General features: G+C 40.7%; 1 protein-coding gene and 1 long non-coding RNA gene across 2 annotated transcripts in view; both read left to right on the top strand.

Annotated features, from left to right (window-relative positions):
- The window catches only part of LOC117515273 (gastrula zinc finger protein XlCGF57.1-like), a 40,272-nt gene extending 34,897 nt beyond the window's left edge, over positions 1 to 5,375 (top strand). Inside the window, exons 5-6 of the mRNA XM_034175759.1 lie at positions 4,397 to 4,564; positions 4,901 to 5,375. Coding sequence (XP_034031650.1) covers positions 4,397 to 4,564; positions 4,901 to 5,079 — 347 coding nt within the window. The 3' untranslated portion in view covers positions 5,080 to 5,375. The remainder of the gene's footprint in view (positions 1 to 4,396; positions 4,565 to 4,900) is intronic.
- A 5,914-nt stretch (positions 5,376 to 11,289) lies between these two features.
- LOC117515274 lies at positions 11,290 to 11,783 on the top strand. The gene is made up of 3 exons (XR_004562118.1): positions 11,290 to 11,305; positions 11,480 to 11,485; positions 11,668 to 11,783. It is a non-coding gene; the product is annotated as an uncharacterized LOC117515274 (long non-coding RNA).
- Positions 11,784 to 21,976: the final 10,193 nt, after the last annotated feature.

Genomic DNA, 21,976 nt, shown 5'->3' with positions numbered 1-21,976 from the left:
GAAGCTGTGTTTACATTTTTGTTGAGTGTGTATACAAGGTCTGTCCATAAAGTATCGTACCTTTTTAGTTTTTTCAAAAACTATATGGATTTCATTCATGTTTTTACGTCAGACATGCTTGAACCCTCGTGCGCATGCGTGAGTTTTTCCACTCCTGTCAGTGACATCATTCGCCTGTGAGCACGCCTTGTGGAAGGAGTGGTCCCGCCCCCTCGTCAGATTTTCATTGTCTGGAAATGGCGGAATGAAAAGGACTTTTTTTCCATCAGAATTTTTTCAGAAGCTGTTAGAGACTGGCACCTAGAAACCATTCGAAAAATTTATCTGGCTTTCAGTGAAAATTTTACAGGCTTCACAGAGAATAAGGACTTTAACTACAGCTTTAAGGATCCCTTTAAGGACGGTCGGTGCGCCGCGCTGCGAGCTGCGACGATGCGGCACAAACCACTGGATCATTTCTAAGCTGATGGCTCTGTGGATACGAGACCGTCGTGTGCTCTTTCTCTGCTTATCACAAGACCTGGACATCAGCCATTTTCCGACAGATTTCACTTTTAACAAGAGATTTTGTCATGGAAAGCTGCGAGGAGGCTTCGCGCGTCACGACCAATTCGCTGATGAAGCGAGACAAAGGAACACCTCCGTTTCGGAGTGTTAGAGGACAAGTTGGGACATGTCCAGTTCTCCACAAGTTCTTTTATACTCACTCAACTGGTAAGCACTGAAAGCCGAGATAGACATGTCGGTCGGCGCACCGACCGTCCTTAAAGGGGTCCTTAAAGCTGTAGTTAAGGTCCTTATTCTCTGTGAAGCCCGTAAAATTTTCACTGAAAGCCAGATAAATTTTTCGAATGGTTTCTAGGTGCCAGTCTCTAACAGCTTCTGAAAAAATTCTGATGGAGAAAAAAGTCCTTTTCATTCCGCCATTTCCAGACAATGAAAATCCGACGAGGGGGCGGGACCACTCCTTCCACAAGGCGTGCTCACAGGCGAATGACGTCACCGACAGGCGTGGAAAAATTCACGCATGCGCACGAGGGTTCACGCATGTCTGACGTAAAAACATATGAATGAAATCCATATAGTTTTTAAAAAAAATAAAAAGGAAATAAAAAGTTCGCTAAAACAGATTCAGACAGATTTGTGAACAATATTTGAAAGAAATAGGTCTTTTGTGTGTATAGAACATGTTCTAAATCTTTGAGTTCAGCTCAAATATGAGCAAAACAAAACTGTTGTGTTTATATTTTTGTTCAATGTGCTTTCCGGATGCACTGTATGAAAGAAAAAATTTGAGTTTGGATAAGTGTTTTGAAGTAAAGACTGCTGGAGATAAAACTGGTTCTGCAATAAACCATTTTATTGTGTAAAAAATAAATAAAAGCCAGATGAAATTCTATTAAATTATATATATAAATTATATTGAGCAGTTTTTAAGCAGAATGCAAAACTTTCACAATGTCATGGTAATGGTATATACCGATTCTAAACTGTCTGTATTTATTTATGGACATTTCAGAATTTTAATTCATTTATTAATTTGCAGCCACTTATCGGGGTCTGAGTCACGGTTGCAGCAGACTAAGCAGCTCATTGCATACTTCTCTATCCTCAACAATGTCCTGTTCCTCTTCCCAGGGGATCCTGACGCCAACTGGCAAATATAATCCTTCCAGCATGTCATGGGTCTTCCTCAGGGCCTCCTCCCAGTTAGCCGTGCCTGGAAGACCTCCCTGGAGAGATCACCAGGGATCATCCCCACCAGATGCCTGAACCACCTTAGCTGGCTCCTTTTGATTCAGAGAAGCAGTGACTATACTCTGAGTTCCTAACGGATAGTTGAGCTTCTCACCATGTCCAGCAGTGGAAGACCAGACACCCGATGAAGGAATCTCATTTCCTCCCTTTGTATCTGTGACCTTGTTCTTTTGGTCATTACTCAGTTTTCACAACCGTAGGTGAGGAAAGAAGCGTAAATTGACTGTTAAACAGAGAGCCTTGAGTTCTGGCTCAGTTTCTCAATTTCATAATTTATGTATTTAATTTGAAACAATTTTGGGACTCCAAAAGAGAAAACTGAGAAATGGATTTTGTGTAATATAACACATTCATAATGTCAAATTGTAAAATAATTATAAAAATTGTTTAATTGAATCTGATAATTTACACTAAAACATTGAAACACTTAGAAGCAGTGAAAGACCATAGATTCATGTATTTTATTTCAGCAGTAACATCCTGTGGCTTATCCTCCTTGAGGAGGGTGTCAGTCACTGTTGTCTGGCAACTGTCAGATCAGCAGTCTTCCCCATGATTGTGTTTGTGTGTACTGAGCCACATAGAGATTTGTGGCATTTATACTGCATAAATATCAGGGCTGTGATGATGCTCTTAACTCCCAATATGATACATCCATCCATCCATTTTCTTCCGCTTTATCCGGAGTCAGGTCACGGGGGCAGCAGCTCAAGCAAAGCCGTCCAGACCTCCCGATCCACACACACCTCCCCCAGCTCCTCCGGGGGAACCCCAAGGCGTTCCCAAGCCAGCCGCGAGATGTCGTCCCTCCAGCGTGTCCTGGGTCTTCCCCGGGGCCTCCTCATACAAAATCAAAATACTTTAAAAATGTGATTGCACAAGTATTGTAATTTGAATGTATTGTGATTTGTTTGCTTTTTGTAAGACAAGGATCATGGCAAAAAAAGAGACACAAAACATATATGTGTGTGAATGTTTTGTGCCTCTGGGCAGCAGCGGGCCGCTTGCACAAAGCACTGGTGTCGCCGAGCGAATGGTCCCTCTAAAAATCGATCCTGTCTGATGACGCGGTTCACGGATTAACCCCTCATTTCTGCTTCAAACTGCACACCAGTCATCTATCTCAGTGACAGATATCTGAAGCTTTTTGTACAATCATTTCCACATAAATTCAGCATTATTTCATCATAAAAAGCGGCGAAAGCCACAGAGTGCCGCGGCTAAACGAGCTGCTAGCTGATACATTTACTGCGTCACATTTCAAAGCGTCACAGAATTTTGCCTCATTTCTGCTTACAGCTGCCTCGTTTTTGCTTAAAACAGACTTCAGAATGTTTTAAGAGGTTTTACCTTTATCATCCGATGGTTAATAATCCCATTAATCAATTTGATTGCTTTGGGTGAAGAGACTCCATCTCAGACCATGTTGCTGTGGTCCAAAATGACACATGCGCAGATGCAAAAGATGGACCAATTTTTTCCTCATAAAGTCTTTGGGTCAAGAAAGTAGTGTAATATATTAAGTGCTTTGTACAGCAATGTATAATATATGTCTGAGTTTGATTCAATAAGACTAAATACCATACTAGTGAAAATGTAACATCTGCTTGCAGTTCAAAAATGTGTGAAATGTAAGACAACCACTCCATCAGTTCCATCACTGTAGTCCATCGTAGTCAGGCCACACTCATCACTCTGTAGCTTGATTTTTATTTTATTGAATGTTGCTTTAAATGGTATCCATTTCACTGATTCTTTGCAGATGTGCAGCAGTTGGTGCTGGTTAAAGAAGAAGAAATTCTCCCTGAACAGCAGGTGTATAATCTGATTGTTGACCAGGAAGACATCAAAGAGGAACAAGAGAAACTCGGGATATGTCGACAGAGACAGCAGCTTCACCAGTTGGAGGAGGCTGATGACAGTGAGTTCCCTTTCACCGCTGTTACTGTGAAGAGTGAAAGTGATGAAAAACCACAGTCATCCCTGGTTCATCAAAGCCAAAGAGAAGAGTGCACAGAGGCTGAGCCTGTAGCGAGCTGCTCCACTGTACACAGAAAAATGACTGTACAAACTGATGGAGAGGACCATGGAGGACCACAACCAGTCAGCAGCTCAGGTCCAAATAGTCATTTACAATCATATAGTAATGGCAGGAGTTCAAATGTTTCTGAAATTAAGACTGACAATGTCTCTGTTAGTCTTTGCAATTTCAACGGTTCTAAGAAGCTGTGTAATTGCTCTGAATGTGGGAAAGCATGTGGTCACATGAACTATTCAAAGCAACACAAGGGAAGGCAAGCAAGTGAGAAACCATTTAGTTGCAGTTTCCAGGTTAAAAGGTGGAGACAAAAGAGCACTAAGAACAAACAAATGAGAATTCGTACAGGAGAGAAACCATTTAGGTGTTTTGAATGTGGTAAAAGATTTGGACGAAAGGTCCATCTCAACATGCACATGAGAATTCATACAGGACAGAAACCATTTAGGTGTTCTGAGTGTGGCAAAAAATTTGTACACAAGGGCAATCTGAACATACATTTGAGAACTCATAGCGGAGAAAAACCATTTAGGTGTTCTGAGTGTGGTAAAGGATTTGGACACAAGGGCAATCTGGATATACATATGAGAATTCACACAGGAGAGAAACCATTTGTCTGTTCTGAGTGTGGGAAAAGATTTGGACAACAGGGCAGTCTGACGGGACACATGAGAATTCACACAGGGCAGAAACTGTTTGCCTGTTCTGAGTGTGGTAAGCGATTTGGACGAAAGGATGAGCTGAACACACACGTGAGAATTCACACAGGTGAGAAACCATTTGTCTGTTTAAAGTGTGGTAAAAAGTTTGGACAAAAGGGCACTCTGATCGGACACATGAGAGTTCACACGGGGCAGAAACTGTTCGGTTGTTCTGGGTGTGGTAAAAGATTTGGACAAAAATGTGATCTAAACATGCACTTGAGAATTCATACAGGAGTGAAACCATTTGTCTGTTCTGAGTGTGGTAAAAGATTTGTACAAAAGGGCTCTCTGACCCAACACATGAAGGTTCATTCAGGACAAAAACCATTTAGGTGTTCTGAGTGTGGTCAAACATTTGGTCGAAAAGGCCACTTGACCAGACACATGAGAATTCATACAGGTGAGAAACCATTTGTCTGTTCTGAGTGTGGTAAAAGATGTTTACAAAAGTGTGACCTGACCATACATATGAGAATTCATACAGGACAGAAACCATTTCAATGTTCTGAGTGTGGTAAAAGATTTGCACTGAAGGGCAATCTGATCAGACACATGAGAATTCATACAGGAAAAATTTAGGAAAACCCTGCATAAAATTACATACAGAAACCATTGTATGGATAGAATATATCTCCCCATCGAGAAGGCGGCTTAGGTCTTATAGAGATCAATCAGGCTTATAGAGCATCTATAATAAGTATTGGGCAGTACTTAAAGAGTTCTCAAGAACAAGTTATGAAAAAGGTTATGCAACATCATATTAAGACTATGCCACAACAGACCTCTATTATTAAATTGGCAGAAAACTTTGGAGATCTTTTGCAAGAGAGAGAAAGCAATGATCTGACACCTGCAACAACACTAGCAAGACAGGCCAGGGAAAAATACAGCAAAAGAGAACAAAAACATCGAATGAACAGATGGAAACAGCACAAAATGGCTGGCCGATTCCAAGAAGAACTCGAAAAGGAATACATAGACAAAGAAAGATCTATGCGGTGGCTTACAAATGGAGAACTTGGTTTTGATGGAGAAAGAATTATAGTTGGAGCGCAAGATCAGGGACTACTAACAAATGGCTTCAAACAAATGGCAGGAATTTCACAGAATGATCAATGCCGATTCTGTCATGCAGCTGTTGAGAGTGTAAACCACTTAGTATCAGCATGTCAGATCCTCATGGTAGACGGACATTACACAAGCCGGCATAACGAGATCTGTAAATATCTACATTGGAAAGTATGCAAGGAACTGGAGGTGGAAGTAGAGGGACACGTTTGGGCGTATGAGCCAGCACCAGTCTCATCCAGTGGAAAAGTGACTGTCTTATGACAAAGAGATCCCAGCAGGAAGACATATCGAAGGAGGTGCAGTAAAACCTGATATTGTCATTTGGAACAAGCAAGAGAAGACAGCAAAAATTATTGATGTGACAGTCCCCAATGACTATGGCCTGAATAGAGTTGAAAGGGAGAAAATCACGAAATACCAAGACCTTAAAAATGATCTACGAATAACGTGGTCATTGAAAGAAATTGATATCATACCAGTTGTGGTGGGAGCAACAGGGCTTATGAAGAAGAACCTGAAGAAATATCTTGAGGCAATCCCTGGTCACCCAAGTGCCCATGAGGTGCAGATATCCGCAGTTAAAGGAACAGTTACCATCTTGAAGAGAGCCCTCGGATACAATGCCAGTAATGATTAATGATTAGGATGCAACTGTAGACCCCAGGTTTGGGGCCCATTGCACTCTGTAAAAAAGAAATTGAAGAGAAATAAAAGCGAAAAACCAGTCCCCAATGACTTCAGCATCTATACAATTGAAGGGGGAGGGGGGTGATCACCAAATACCAAGACCTCAAAATGGCCTATGACCAACATACTCATTGAAGGAACTAGATATAATTCCAGTGGTGGTTGGGGGCAACAGAGATTATGAAGAAAAACTTTAAGAACTACTGAGAGGCAATTCCTGGTGGCTTAAATGCCTATGAGATAGAGCTATCAGAAGGTTTAGGAAATGGTCACCATCTTGAAGAGAACCTTAGGATAGAGGGCCAGCGGTGTTTAGGGGTGTGACTGCGGACCCTAGGTCTGGGACCCATTGCACTCTGTTAAAAAGAAATCCAAGAAAATATAGTGGAGCAGATACAATAACTACTGTAACCAGGGTTGTAGCCACGGTGGGTGGTGTTAGCCGGCCCCACCTGGTACTGCAAATTTCCGCCCGGCTCTCGGGTTAGAATTGGCTGTGCCACCCAGCACAGAATTTCTGAAAAATTAACTGAAATGTTCTTGAAAATGTACCACTTTGGCTGTATTTCAAGCTTACAGAGTCATAGTTTTGCTATTTTAAACCAATTATTAAAGTAATTAGAAATATGTCATTTTCTTCATATCAAATTGCAAACAGCAGATAGAGAGTCAGCGCGTTCTGTGGCCACAAGAGCTGGGAAGAGCAGCTGGAAACGGCATCTCTGCTCTGAAGAAGAAAAAAGAAAAAAAAAGCCGCCATGAAAAACAGACATTAATCCAGGTCATTCTGTGTGTGTGTGTGTGTGTGTGTGTGTGTGTGTGTGCGTGCGTGCGTGCGTGCGTGTGTGTGTGTGTGTGTGTGTTAGGTGTTACATTGTTTAAAAAGAAAAAGTAATGCAATCCCATTCAAATTGTTGAAAAAAAAAACACAAAACATCAGGATGACAGAAAACTGGATTAAAAACTCATTTTTGAAGAGAATACTATGTTCATTAAATATAACATTTTAAATGTTATTTAATTTATTAACTTAGACTTTGACAGAAACATGCAAAAAATAACTTTGATCTTACAAATATTACAACATAAATATGTTTTGTTTATTCTTGCATTCAATGCATCTAAAACCACAGAAAATTAGTTAAAATAAGGCTTGCCAAGAATGTTTTAGTGGTATAAAACCATATAGCTTCAAGGGGCCACGGATAAAGGGGCCCGCGGCCCCCTGAAGCTATGAACTCCAATCACATAAATTGAGGTAAATATTAAAATGCTTTGCTACAAGCAGAAACTGCAGGAGCAAAGCAATCAATAACAATATCCATCTGGTGGTCTTCCTAAAAATTTGAGAGCCCACATTGTTGAGAACCCCTCTACATCAGCAGCACAGCAGGCTAAAATGGCCCTAACTAGAACCTTCACTGTAACAACTGTTTATTTCTGGAAGCAAGCACCGAAATTGGTACACACACTCAGACATTACTCTTTTGGGAAAAAAAAAAACAAAAAACAATTGGCCACTTGAATTTTCAATAAGCAGCCAGGTAGGGGTGAATTGAAGAATTACACAGGGGTCAAAATTAGATACTCCAATCATATTGAAAACTACAGTGCCCATAAAAGTATTGGAACACTTGGTATATCACACGTTTTAATTTATGCCATTTCAAATACAAACAAACAAAAAAAAAAAAGAAATTCTAAACTTGTCTTCCTTAAACTCGAAGTGAAAGCAAATCTCTACAACTTGATATAAATTAATCAAAAATATAAAAGCGAAGATGATGGCTTGCATAAGTAATGGAACACTTTTGTATAATACCTGTATCAGTTTTATTGCCAGTTTTCTTCAGACAAGTCAGGGAATCGATACGTGAACATTTCCAAGTCACTGAATATTTCTTGGACTTGGAAGACATATTCACTGATCTTGTAGCTAGCTGCTTGACTTTACACTGCACCATGTAACTGAATAGTCCAAGAGTATTCAGTCACTTGGAAATGTTCATGCATCCATCCTGACTTGTCTGAAGAAAAGTGGCAATAAAACTGATTATTTACATGTATTATACCCAAGCGTGCCATTACTTATGTGACCCATCATCTTGGCTTTTGTATTTTTAATTAATTTATATCAAGTGGTAGAGATTTGCTTTCAGTTTGAGTTTAATGGCCAGGTCACACGGCATACGGCGATTCCTGAATGAAGGGAAAAAAGTAAAGAAAAAAAAAGTCACAAATCATTGAGAAAAGGTGGACGAATGAGCTTTATCACTGACTAGCCTGCGAATCAAGAGAGTGAAAGGGACGAAAGAGGAACAAAACGAAACCGAACCTAATGTTGATCTTGACACTAAACGAAACGCGCCTGTAGCCGCTGCTGGAGCAGTGTGTCTGCATCTCTGCATTCCAGGACTCAGTGCTGGGATGGAGCTCATAGCACCTGAGGCCTGGAGCTGCAAACAGAAGTGCATGATGCGACCCATTGTGGAGATCTGTGCGCAGGTCAGTGGATCCACCTGCTCTGGTTTCTTGTCAAGAACAAAAGAGGGATTATCTCCTTTGTCAGAATCCTCACTGTCTGGTTCAGATTGACAATGCGCTGCATGCTCAGTCTTGCTCCAATTGGAAAAAAACAAAACAAAAAAAAACTGAAGCGCGTGTTCAACATTCATAAGACGCCTCATTTTTACAAAAAAACAAAACACCAAACACCACCACATTAGCCACCGACACTAAATACACCACCAAAATTATACATACTGCAAACACCGCCATATATATTTCTCAAATCTTTCAAATACCAAAACTCTACTCGCTGTCTGTACACCTGAAAGGCGCACGTACGCAGCATTTTTCCCATGCCGTTGTGTTCATAGATTTGCTTGCAGCTGCATATGTTTGCTTTTAATGTGTGCGTTCTGTTGTGTTGCCACACTCCTGCCTTTGTCTTTTTTTTTTTTTTTTTTGCATTGTAGAAATGCGCTCCGTTCTGAAAATGGTAAAGCAAACGACACTCAGGTTTGAAGATATGCAGCGGGACACACTGCTTCCTTGTTAGGGCTGGGAACATCAGATTGCAAAGTTCAGAGTCCTTCTGTGCCCCCCCCCCCCCCCAAAAAAAATTAGACAATATTGCCATTTAAACTCAAGCAAGCATAAAACTCTCTTGTTTTCAGCATTGGGGGGGAGGAGGGGGGGGGGGGGGTGATAGTGCTGTCACTCTGCAGTTTTTTTCAAACCCTGGTGTTTGTGATCACTGCACGCTGCGGCTGTGTGATCAAGCAGTCAGTCACATGCACGCGCGTGGGTTTGATTACAAGTTCTGATCATGGATGCACAGGCGCTGCATACATGGATCAGACGCACACGCTTCACCTTCTCTCCAGCAGACTCACTCTGGATGAATGCATTCAGTGTATGGATGTGTTGTAGCGCACGAGCATGGACTGTCTCGTATATTATTTAGCGACTCAAATGTGCAAATGACTCAAACACTGGGTTGTCTATTTTCATGTGTCACACTTTTGTGGATCAAAGCTGTTCACATGCGAATGCCCTCTGCTGCTGTAAGTTTTTACACATTTGAGCTCAAAGTCCCCCTTCTGTAAACTGCTGCCTGGTTTGCACTAACCGAGGTGCAGTTTGCTCTGAGAGATCAGAGCAGATGACAAGAAATATTATTACATCGTGACGACCCTCAGTTCCACGGAAATGAAGCTGATCGCGCTCCTGCAAAGCCCCCCTGCTGCGAACAAATCCACAGCCATCAACGATTGTGTTGGTACTCAGCAGCTTCACAGAAACAAACAAGGTTGATCGCGCTCCTGCAAAGCACCCCTGCTGCGAACAAATCCACAGCCATCAACGACTGTGTCGGTACTCAGCAGCTCCACAGAAAAAAACAAGGTTGATCGCTCTCCTGGAAAGACCCCCCCCCCCCCCCCCCCCCCCCCCCCCCCCCCCCCCCCCCCGCTGCAAACAAATACGCAGCAATAAAGGATCACTTCCTCCAGCAGGATCTTCTGTCTGCACAGGCTGGAGGACAGCAAGTCCTTCAGTGTTCATGGACTGAATGCTGCAGCTCCTGAAAGGACACAGCTGAACTTTTGTGCAGCAGCTCTCTCCCCGTGCGCACAGCACTAAAGCACCACCACGATCATGGACTGCCGTGTGCTGGTGGAGGAGGCTGACAAATTCTTCCTGGCCGGCCAGCACCACTGCATGACCGCAACAGTACCCGCCACATCACATGCAGCAGCAGAAGCCCCACACTACAGTACACATCAGCACCGCCATGGAGGAGCTGCAGCTCCTCCACAAAAGCACTCACAAACCGGCTTCTGCACTTGATGAAAACATTCAGCTGGTCGAACAAAGTCGAACTGAACACTAACATTACAAAAACTAAGCAAACAATAAAAAACCATCAAGAACTACAGGAAAACGAAATACAGATGAATTAAGGTGTTCGGTGGCATTCATTCAAATTTTTCAACAGTTTAAAAATCCTTTGTTCCTGCAGCTGCCGCAGGAATGAAGCTGCGCGAAGGTTAAAAGTCAATGAAAGTCCAGATTACTTGCTTTGTTTGGGCTTCGTTGCCCTTCGTTAAGTGCTGTGTCACTGGACTTTAAGGAAGATAATTTTAGAAATATTTTTGTAATACCAAGTGTTCCAATACATTTGGAGTACACTGTATACCACATTATTTATCTGATCACAAAGACTCCAAAAAGGTATAGGTACAAACTGAAATTGACCTTTGTCACCATTCTTGCTGTTTTTACCACAAACCTCCGTAACATTTAGTCATAGATTGTCCAAAGTATACCTTTTTGGAATATTTATGATCAGACAAATAATGTGGTATAGTTTTCAATATGATTGGAGCATCTTTTAATTTTGACCCCTGTATAATTCTTCATGTTGTCCTGCGACAGACTGGCGTCTTGTCCAGGGTGTAGCCCGCCACACACCCTATGGCTGCTGGGATAGGCTCCAGCACCCTGTGACCCTTAATTGGAGTAAGTGGTTGAAGATGAGTGAGTAATTCTTCTTTTATGTAACTGATGTCCTTGACATGTTCTGATGCTTGACTAAGGTGAATGAGGAAGTATGCCTAACACAGCAGTGGAGTCACTTAGATGACAGACAGGTGTTTTGCCTGAAGAGGGCATCAGGTGAATTTTGTCAGATTCCTTGCACGTTTCAGACACCAAGGTCAGAGTCCTTTGTACTCAGACTATAATTTTTCACTATAGTGACCACATGACTAATGTCCACGGCAGCAAAAAAAAAGGACCAGAAAAAAACACCGTGGACACAAAGGGCCAAGAGAATCTTCATTCACAAGAGAGGAAGATGTTTCATGCACAGAGCAAAGAAGTAAGTTTTTTTTGGCTAAACAGTATCTGTGGAGCGCAGGTGGCAGCCAGCCAGAGGAGACAGTGGCAGAAAGAATCCAGCAGAGGGAGTCAAAGCAACCCAAAGAGCCACCCACAGTTACAAACCCAGAAGGGAGAAAGAAAATAACATTTTACATTCAGTGGACAAAAATCTCAATCCAGATATCAAGGTGGAAGATTTCAGGGTGATTCCTATGGCATTTGGAAGAAGTGACCAGAGATGCTCCAGTATGAACAGAAGCAATGAATTTTCTGTGAACGATGGAAAAATGTAGACAGCTGGTGTGATGTGTTAACAAAAATAGTGTTACTATATGATGAGAAATCAATGTTTTTATGTGGAATAATGAAATGTACCCGTTTCATGTGTAGTCTGTGTATTATGTTTACTTGCTGTGAGATGGTGACATTATTCTGCTGCAGTGTGAGATCACTCTGCAAGATCAACATTTTGTTTTGTCATCAAAAACTGACAGCAGGGAAACAGTGTCATGTTGGATGACTGTCAGCAGGAGGAGATTATGTAAACTGCTGTGTCTGATGGCAAGAAAGTAATGGCATGCTTAGATCAAACTCTGTGAAATTATGAAATCAGATGCAGAAACTGAATATATAGACTTCTTGTGTGAAGATTCTGTGGTTTACACCTCATGGGACTACAACATGCTGTTCAAAATCCTTCAGTAAGGTCTTATGTTACTTTTGAGACAAATTTTTTGAATTTGTAAAATTTCATCTGAGATCAACCATTATCCATCTCTAAAAAACATACCAAAAACTGAGTACCAAAAGACTTCACCAACAAAGAAATATCACCGACATTGCTGGCATATTCAGTCATTTTCAACAATTATGGTGTTGATTCATTTTAAATACTTTAACCTGTTTTCTTCCTTTTAATAATTTTGACAGTCACAATTTTAAAGTTTTTTTTGTTGTTTGTTTTCAAACATTCAGAAGATACTGCATTTTGATATCCAGGGAAGTATTGTAATTCAGAGTGCAAAAAGAATCTTTCAGCAAATAAACACCAAAGTCTTATTTTACAAGACAAGACAGGCTTCTATTACTTTTGTTTCAAAACCATTATAAAAAGTTTAAATAATTTGACAGGAGGCTATACGTTAATGACAGGATTGATGGTCTTTATTGCAGAGCATCAAGCTGGTAAACAATTGGACTTTTTCAGCAAACAGTATATTAAAATGAGGGGGGGAAATGTTTAAAAGTGGTACAAGAATCAATTTTTAAAAAAAATATTTATTTCATTCATTTAAAAGAAAAACAGAAAAGCAAAAAACAAAAGCACCACAATACCAGAATGAAAAGGAGCAGAAAGAAGAAGTCTTATGATTTCTGCCCCTTTTAACAATACAATCTTTCAATATACAGCATCATAGTCAACATTATTTAACAGATTGCATTTCTTTAACTTGTCACATACCACTGACCCATTTCATAATTATGACCATTAATTAATAGATTACATCACTGACAGGTTACATTTACACTTAAGACACTCCAAACATTATTAACAGTTTACTTTTTTTTTTTTTGACTTTCTTGCAGCCCACTGACTTACTTCATAGTTTCATACTTACTTAAAACATCTAATTTAATATGTTTTTTAAATAATTTAAGCGACCTTAATTCTTTAATTTCTTTATTAAGATTGTTCCATAATTTGACACCATTTACTGCAATACTCCTTTCCTTTACTTTGGTTCTAAATCTTGGTTTTTTAAAGACTTCTATTCCTTTCAATTTATAACTACTTACTCTTTTTTCAAACATATTTTGAATGTTTGTTGGTAAAGTATTTTTATTAACTTGGTACATCGTTTGTAATATTTTCAAATCGACTAAATCATGAAATTTAAGTACCCTATACTTAATAAACAATGGATTAGATGGATCTCTAAAACCACTGTTACTAATCACTTTTAAAGCTCTTTTCTGCAAAATAAATAAAGGTTGTATATAGGTTGTATATGTTGATCCCCAGATTTCTACACAGTAAGTTAAATATGGGACAATCAATGAATTGTACAATGTAACTATTTAATGAATATTTAAATTTGAAAAAGAAATGATTGGTAAATGAATTGATACAACCACCCAAGAAAAAAACAAAATTGATCAAATCAAAAACACAGAACTGTTCAAATATTCACATTCTACCAATAAAAATAATTAGGAAATAAACAATGTATAATGCCCACGATTAGTAATTGGCTGATGATACCTCAAGGAGTGTATTGATACACTACACAAACTGTGTGGGCAGTGGCACTGTGTTGGTCACTCAATAGTGACCCCTGCAGTAGTTATAAAATCACTGCAGGTAAATAAGATGGAAAAGCTAACATGCCGCAAACCCAACATCAGCCTGTGAAATATTCAATCGCCAGTCCTTTATTTAAAATATGATCTCATCATTGCATAATTTCATGTGCTCAATTTGTGCGTCGAGTTAAGCTGTCCATGAGAAGAGTTTAAACTTTGCTTAAAGCCTTGTTTGTGTAAATGCTAAACTGAGTTGGTATGTAGAATATAGCAAATTTGTCTAATAAAATTCAGAGTTAAAACTGACCTGGGGTACTCACACGAGGATCTGTCAATTCTGCATTGCCATGCCGAGCTCCATAATGCCTCAGCATTGATGATGTGTTCTTATTGATGTAAGGTAGCTCTGTGGAGCAGAGCCAACAACTTCACCTACAATAAAATAAAACGTTAATTTATCTGAAAACAATTCAGACCTCTTACCAGAAAGGAGTACAAACATGTTTAATTGAAAAAATAACAGTAAACAATGCCCAAAGGAGAAAAAGATTTACCTTATTTGGCATCAAAAAAAAAATCAAACTTATTCCAGACTGAGTAAACTTCTGAACGATCCATGAAGTCAGTGGAACAAGGCGAGGGCAAGCAAAAATCCAACTCCAACAGCAAAACTCCATCCAACAAATCCACGTCGATACAGTTTGTTTCCTTATACATCCAAACGACACACTTCCTGTATTGTATTTTTTTCTTAAAGCGATACACGCGGTGCAGCCCAGGACACAGGTGAAATGTGTCCTCTCGTGTCCGGTGGCACTCTCGGCACAGTGCTGACGCACCAGTGTTGTTTGTCCCAACACTACCCACAATGAGCTGCTGTTTTTCACAAAAGAAAAAAATCAACGTGCAGTATTTACCATGAACTTGAGACCCGAGGAGAGGTGAACCCATGGTTCCAGGAAGGAACCATGGATTACATACAGAAGGTTCCTACTACAGAGGCCTTCTAGAACTTACTGGAATTCACCAAAATGTCTGCAACTGTCAAAATCCCCCACCGTTGCTGTATTACAGTTCCTATTGCAACATCACACAGAATACGGTATTGCTTAAATTTTCATTGTTACGCAGATGATACCCAGCTTTATCTATCCATGAAGCCAGAGGACACACACCAATTAGCTAAACTGCAGGATTGTCTTACAGACATAAAGACATGGATGACCTCTAATTTCCTGCTTTTAAACTCAGATAAAACTGAAGTTATTGTACTTGGCCCCACAAATCTTAGAAACATGGTGTCTAACCAGATCCTTACTCTGGATGGCATTACCCTGACCTCTAGTAATACTGTGAGAAATCTTGGAGTCATTTTTGATCAGGATATGTCATTCAAAGCGCATATTAAACAAATATGTAGGACTGCTTTTTTGCATTTACGCAATATCTCTAAAATCAGAAAGGTCTTGTCTCAGAGTGATGCTGAAAAACTAATTCATGCATTTATTTCCTCTAGGCTGGACTATTGTAATTCATTATTATCAGGTTGTCCTAAAAGTTCCCTAAAAAGCCTTCAGTTAATTCAAAATGCTGCAGCTAGAGTACTGACGGGGACTAGAAGGAGAGAGCATATCTCACCCATATTGGCCTCTCTTCATTGGCTTCCTGTTAATTCTAGAATAGAATTTAAAATTCTTCTTCTTACTTATAAGGTTTTGAATAATCAGGTCCCATCTTATCTTGGGGACCTCGTGGTGCCATATCGCCCCAATAGAGCGCTTCGCTCTCAGACTGCAGGCTTACTTGTAGTTCCTAGGGTTTGTAAGAGTAGAATGGGAGGCAGAGCCTTCAGCTTTCAGGCTCCTCTCCTGTGGAACCAGCTCCCAATTCAGATCAGGGAGACAGACACCCTCTCTACTTTTAAGATTAGGCTTAAAACTTTCCTTTTTGCTAAAGCTTATAGTTAGGGCTGGATCATCCCTTAGTTATGCTGCTATAGACGTAGACTGCTGGGGGGTTCCCATGATGCACTGTTTCTTTCTCTTTTTGCTCTGTATGCACCACTCTGCATTTAATCATTAGTGATCGATCTCTGCTCCCCTCCACAGCATGTCTTTTTCTTGGTTCTCTCCCTCAGCCCCAACCAGTCCCAGCAGAAGACTGCCCCTCCCTGAGCCTGGTTCTGCTGGAGGTTTCTTCCTGTTAAAAGGGAGTTTTTCCTTCCCACTGTAGCCAAGTGCTTGCTCACAGGGGGTCGTTTTGACCGTTGGGGTTTTACATAATTATTGTATGGCCTTGCCTTACAATATAAAGCGCCTTGGGGCAACTGTTTGTTGTGATTTGGCGCTATATAAAAAAATTGATTGATTGATTGAATACACATAAATGCTATTAAATCAGCACAATTACTATTTATCAAAATTACTTTCTTTTACTGAATATCTCTGATTACATAGTTTATAAATGGAAAAAGTATAATTGTTATTCAGCACCCCTCACAAGCTTTGTTTTCCTGCTGTTAACTTCTCGTGTGTTTATATATTTCTTCATGTATTTGGTTTTTGTGACAGACAACCTTGTTATCATACAGTCTGTAAATAAAACGTTACAAAATCTCAAATATAAAATATCTAACTTACTGATTTGTTAACTTCTATTATGTATCTTTGTAAAATGTTAATTTTGTCTTGATTCAACACATAAATGTGTCAGTTAACAACAAACTGTTCTGGTGCTGCTAGACACTCACAGTATCAGTATCAGCTTTTAAAATTTTATTTCTTCACTGACATTAAATGTTTGGCTGAACTTCGAGCCGTTACTTGTTCTCTGGCCAGCATGTTTACTTTGTGAGCCCTGAAATTTCACCCTGATTCTCTGTTTAGACAACTCCACTCCATGTTCTGAACAGTATAAATCACACATTCATGTGACACACATAAAGGGACATTGGCTGTTATTTCTCAATCATATTAATTAATCCATAGCTGTTTTATTATGCAAAGGTTTGCTTTTGCATAACAGGATTAGCTTTTCAGCTAACTTCAAAAACCATCAGGGGACCAATTACTTCCGCTAAATTTAGTTCCACTAATTTAGTCCACTAACTTTTTTTTTTTTGCATAGTTAGTAACAGCCAAAAACATCTGCAAACCCTACAATCAGAAAATTCCAATGAAACTGGGACATTGTGTAAAATGTAAAAAACAAACAACAAAAAAAACAATACAATTTGCAAATCCTCTTCAATCTAGATTCAATTAAATACACCACAAAGACAAGATATTTAATGTTCAAACTGATGAACTTTGTTTTAGTGCAAATATGCTCATTTTGAAATGGATGCCTGCAACACGTTTCAAAAAGGCTGGGACAGTGGTACAGTATGTTTACCACTGTGTTACATCACCTTTCCTCGTAACAACACTCAATAAGCTTTGTAGGTGGAATTCTTTCCCATTCTTGCTTGATGTACAACTTCAGTTGTTCAACAGGCTGGGGTCTCCGTTGTCGTATTTTGCGCTTCATAATGTGCCACACATTTTCAATGGGTGACAGGTCTGGACTGCAGGCAGGCCAGTCTAGTACCCGCACTCTTTTACTACGAAGCCAGGCTGTTGTAACACGTGCAGAATGTGGCTTGGCATTGTCTTGCTGAAATAAGCAGGGACGACCCTGAAAGAGACGTTGCTTGGATGGCAGCATGTGTTGCTCCAAAACCTGGATGTACCTTTCAGCATTGATGGTGCCATCACAGATGTGCAAGTTGCCCATGCCTTGGGCACTAACACACCCCATACCATCACAGATGCTGGTTTTTGAATTTTGTGCTGGTAACAACCTGGATGGTCTTTTTCCTCTTCCATGTCCATGATTTCCACAAACAATTTGAAATGTGGACTCATCAGACTACAGCACATGTTTCCACTTTGCGTCTGTCCATTTAAAATAAGCTCGAGCCACAGAAGGCAGCGATGTTGTCTGGATGTTGTTGATGTATGGCTTTCGCTTTGCATGGTAGAGTTTTAACTTGCACTTGTAGCGACAAACTGTGTTAACTGACAATGGTTTTCTGAAGTGTTCCTGAGCTCACACGGTAAGATCCTTTACACAATGATGTTGGTTTTTAATGCAGTGCCACCTGAGGGATAGAAGGTCACAGGCATTCAGTGTTGGTTTTGGCTTTGCCACTTACGTGTAGAAAGTTCTCCAGATTCTCTGAATCTTCTGATTCTATTATGGACTGTAGATGATGGAATTCCTAAATTCTTTGCAATTGAATGTTAAGAAACATTGTTCTTATACTGTTGGACTATTCTTTCACACAGTTGTTCACAAAGTGGTGATCCTCGCCCCATCTTTGCTTGTGAACGGCTGAGCCTTTGATACCTAATCACCTGCTTCCAATTAACCTGTTCACCTATGGAATGTTACAAACGGTGTTCTTTGAGCATTCATAAACTTTCCCCAGTCTTTTGTTACCCCGTCCCAACTTGTTTGAAATGTGGTGCAGGTATCCATTTCAAAATGAGCAAATATTTTCACAAAAACAAAGTTTATCAGTTTGAACATTAAATATCTTGTCTTTGTGGTGTGTTCAACTGAATATACACTCAACAAAAATATGAACGCAACACTTTTGGTTTTGCTCCCATTTTGTATGAGATGAACTCAAAGATCTAAAACTTTTTCCACATACACAATATCACCATTCCCCTCAAATATTGTTCACAAACCAGTCTAAATCTGTGATAGTGAGCACTTCTCCTTTGCTGAGATAATCCATCCCACCTCACAGGTGTGCCATATCAAGATGCTGATTAGACACCATGATTAGTGCACAGGTGTGCCTTAGACTGCCCACAATAAAAGGCCACTCTGAAAGGTGCAGTTTTATCACACAGCACAATGCCACAGATGTCGCAAGATTTGAGGGAGCGTGCAATTGGCATGCTGACAGCAGGAATGTCAACCAGAGCTGTTGCTCGTGTATTGAATGTTCATTTCTCTACCATAAGCCGTCTCCAAAGGCATTTCAGAGAATTTGGCAGTACATCCAACCAGCCTCACAACCACAGACCACGTGTAACCACACCAGCCCAGGATCTCCACATCCAGCATGTTCACCTCCAAGGTCATCTGAGACCAGCCACTGGGACAGCTGCTGAAACAATCGGTTTGCATAACCAAAGAATTTCAATCAATCAATTCAATCAATCAATTTTTTATATAGCGCCAAATCACAACAAACAGTTGCCCCAAGGCACTTTATATTGTAAGGCAAGGCCATACAATAATTATGTAAAACCCCAACGGTCAAAATGACCCCCTGTGAGCAAGCACTTGGCTACAGTGGGAAGGAAAAACTCCCTTTTAACAGGAAGAAACCTCCAGCAGAACCAGGCTCAGGGAGGGGCAGTCCTCTGCTGGGACTGGTTGGGGCTGAGGGAGAGAACCAGGAAAAAGACATGCTGTGGAGGGGAGCAGAGATCGATCACTAATGATTAAATGCAGAGTGGTGCATACAGAGCAAAAAGAGAAAGAAACAGTGCATCAAGGGAACCCCCCAGCAGTCTACGTCTATAGCAGCATAACTAAGGGATGGTTCAGGGTCACCTGATCCAGCCCTAACTATAAGCTTTAGCAAAAAGGAAAGTTTTAAGCCTAATCTTAAAAGTAGAGAGGGTGTCTGTCTCCCTGATCTGAATTGGGAGCTAGTTCCACAGGAGAGGAGCCTGAAAGCTGATTTCAGCACAAACTGTCAGAAACCATCTCAGGGAAGCTCATCTGCATGCTCGTCGTCCTCATCAGGGTCTCGACCTGACTCCAGTTTGTCGTCGTAACCGACTTGAGTGGGCAAATGCTCACATTCGCTGGCATTTGGCACGTTGGAGAGGTGTTCTCTTCACGGATGAATCCCGGTTCACACTGTTCAGGGCAGATGGCAGACAGCGTCATGTGGGTCATGTGATGATGGCGTCATGTGGGTGAGCGGTTTTCTGATGTCAGTGTTGTGGATCGAGTGGCCCATGGTGGCGGTGGGGTTATGGTATGGGCAGGCATCTGTTATGGACGAAGAACACAGGTGCATTTTATTGATGGCATTTTGAATGCACAGAGATACCGTGACGAGATCCTGAGGCCCATTGTTGTGCCATACATCCAAGAACATCACCTCATGTTGCAGCAGGATAATGCACGGCCCCATGTTGCAAGGATCTGTACACAATTCTTGGAAGCTGAAAATGTCCCAGTTCTTGCATGGCCGGCATACTCACCGGACATGTGACCCATTGAGCATGTTTGGGATGCTCTGGACCGGCGTATACGACAGCGTGTACCAGTTCCTGCCAATATCCAGCAACTTCGCACAGCCATTGAAGAGGAGTGGACCAACATTCCACAGGCCACAAGTGACAACCTGATTAACTCTATGTGAAGGAGATGTGTTTCACTGCATGAGGCAAATGGTGGTCACACCAGATACTGACTGGTATCCCCCCCAATAAAACAAAACTGCACCTTTTAGAGTGGCCTTTTATTGTGGACAGTCTAAGGCACACCTGTGCACTAATCATGGTGTCTAATCAGCATCTTGATATGGCACACCTGTGAGGTGGGATGGATTATCTCAGCAAAGGAGAAGTGCTCACTATCACAGATTTAGACTGGTTTGTGAACAATATTTGAGGGAAATGGTGATATTGTGTATGTGGAAAAAGTTTTAGATCTTTGAGTTCATCTCATACAAAATGGGAGCAAAACCAAAAGTGTTGCGTTTATATTTTTGTTGAGTATAGGTTGAAGAGGATTTGCAAATCATTGTATTCTGTTTTTATTTACATTTTACACAACATCCCAACTTCATTGGAATTAGGGTTGTACATGTTGGTTCCTGTCTGCTACATATTTTGAAGCAGCTGGGCAGCTATGAGGAGCTGAGCTCAACTCTACCCCAGCAGAAGGGGCCTAGCTGCCAGACTGCTCCAAAAAAACAAAAGCAAAAGTCATTTACATTGAACATACAATGGTCAAGACGTGAGGCAGAAGTCATGACAAGCAAAGCAAGATGGGTCAAAATGTATAGAACACTACCATCTACTGGATGGCAGTGTGAATCATGCCCGCCCAAATATCACACGGTCGTTGCGCTGAAGCATCACACTTAACTTTCAGTTTTGCAAATGCCTTTTTCTTACAAATGAAAAAAAAATGACATTTTACAAATACACATTTACAGTAGTGTTCAGAAGAATAATAGTGCTATGTGACTAAAAAGATTAATCCAGGTTTTGAGTATATTTCTTATTGTTACATGTAAACAAGGTACCAGTAGATCAGTAGATTCTCACAAATCCAACCAGACCAAGCATTCATGATATGCGCACTCTTAAGGCTATGAAATTGGGCTATTAATTAAAATAAGTAGAAAAGGGGGTGTTCACAATAATAGTAGCATCTGCTGTTGACGCTACAAACTCAAAACTATTATGTTCAAACTGCTTTTTTTTTTTAGCAATCCTGTGAATCACTAAACTAGTATTTAGTTGTACGACGTCTGTCAATAAAGTATAGGTCCTTTTTATTTTTTCAAAAACTATATGGATTTCATTCATATGTTTTTACGTCAGACATGCTTGAACCCTCGTGCGCATGCGTGAGTTTTTCCACGCCTGTCGGTGACGTCATTCGCCTGTGAGCACTCCTTGTGGGAGGAGTCGTCCAGCCCCTCGTCGGAATTCCTTTGTCTGAGAAGTTGCTGAGAGACTGGCGCGTTGTTTGATCAAAATTTTTTCTAAACCTGTGAGACACATCGAAGTGGACACGGTTCGAAAAATTAAGATGGTTTTCAGTGAAAATTTTAACGGCTGATGAGAGATTTTGAGGTGATTCTGTCGCTTTAAGGACTTCCCACGGTGCGAGACGTCGCTCAGCGCTCTCAGGCGCCGTCGTCAGCCTGTTCAAGCTGAAAACCTCCACATTTCAGGCTCTATTGATCCAGGACATCGTGAGAGAACAGAGAAGT

Source organism: Thalassophryne amazonica, chromosome 8 (genome assembly GCF_902500255.1).
Source record: "Thalassophryne amazonica chromosome 8, fThaAma1.1, whole genome shotgun sequence".
In the NCBI taxonomy this organism is placed as follows: Eukaryota; Metazoa; Chordata; class Actinopteri; order Batrachoidiformes; family Batrachoididae; genus Thalassophryne; species Thalassophryne amazonica.
The sequence above is the reverse complement of the archived record's forward strand: the minus strand, read 5'-3'. Positions and strand labels throughout refer to the sequence as shown.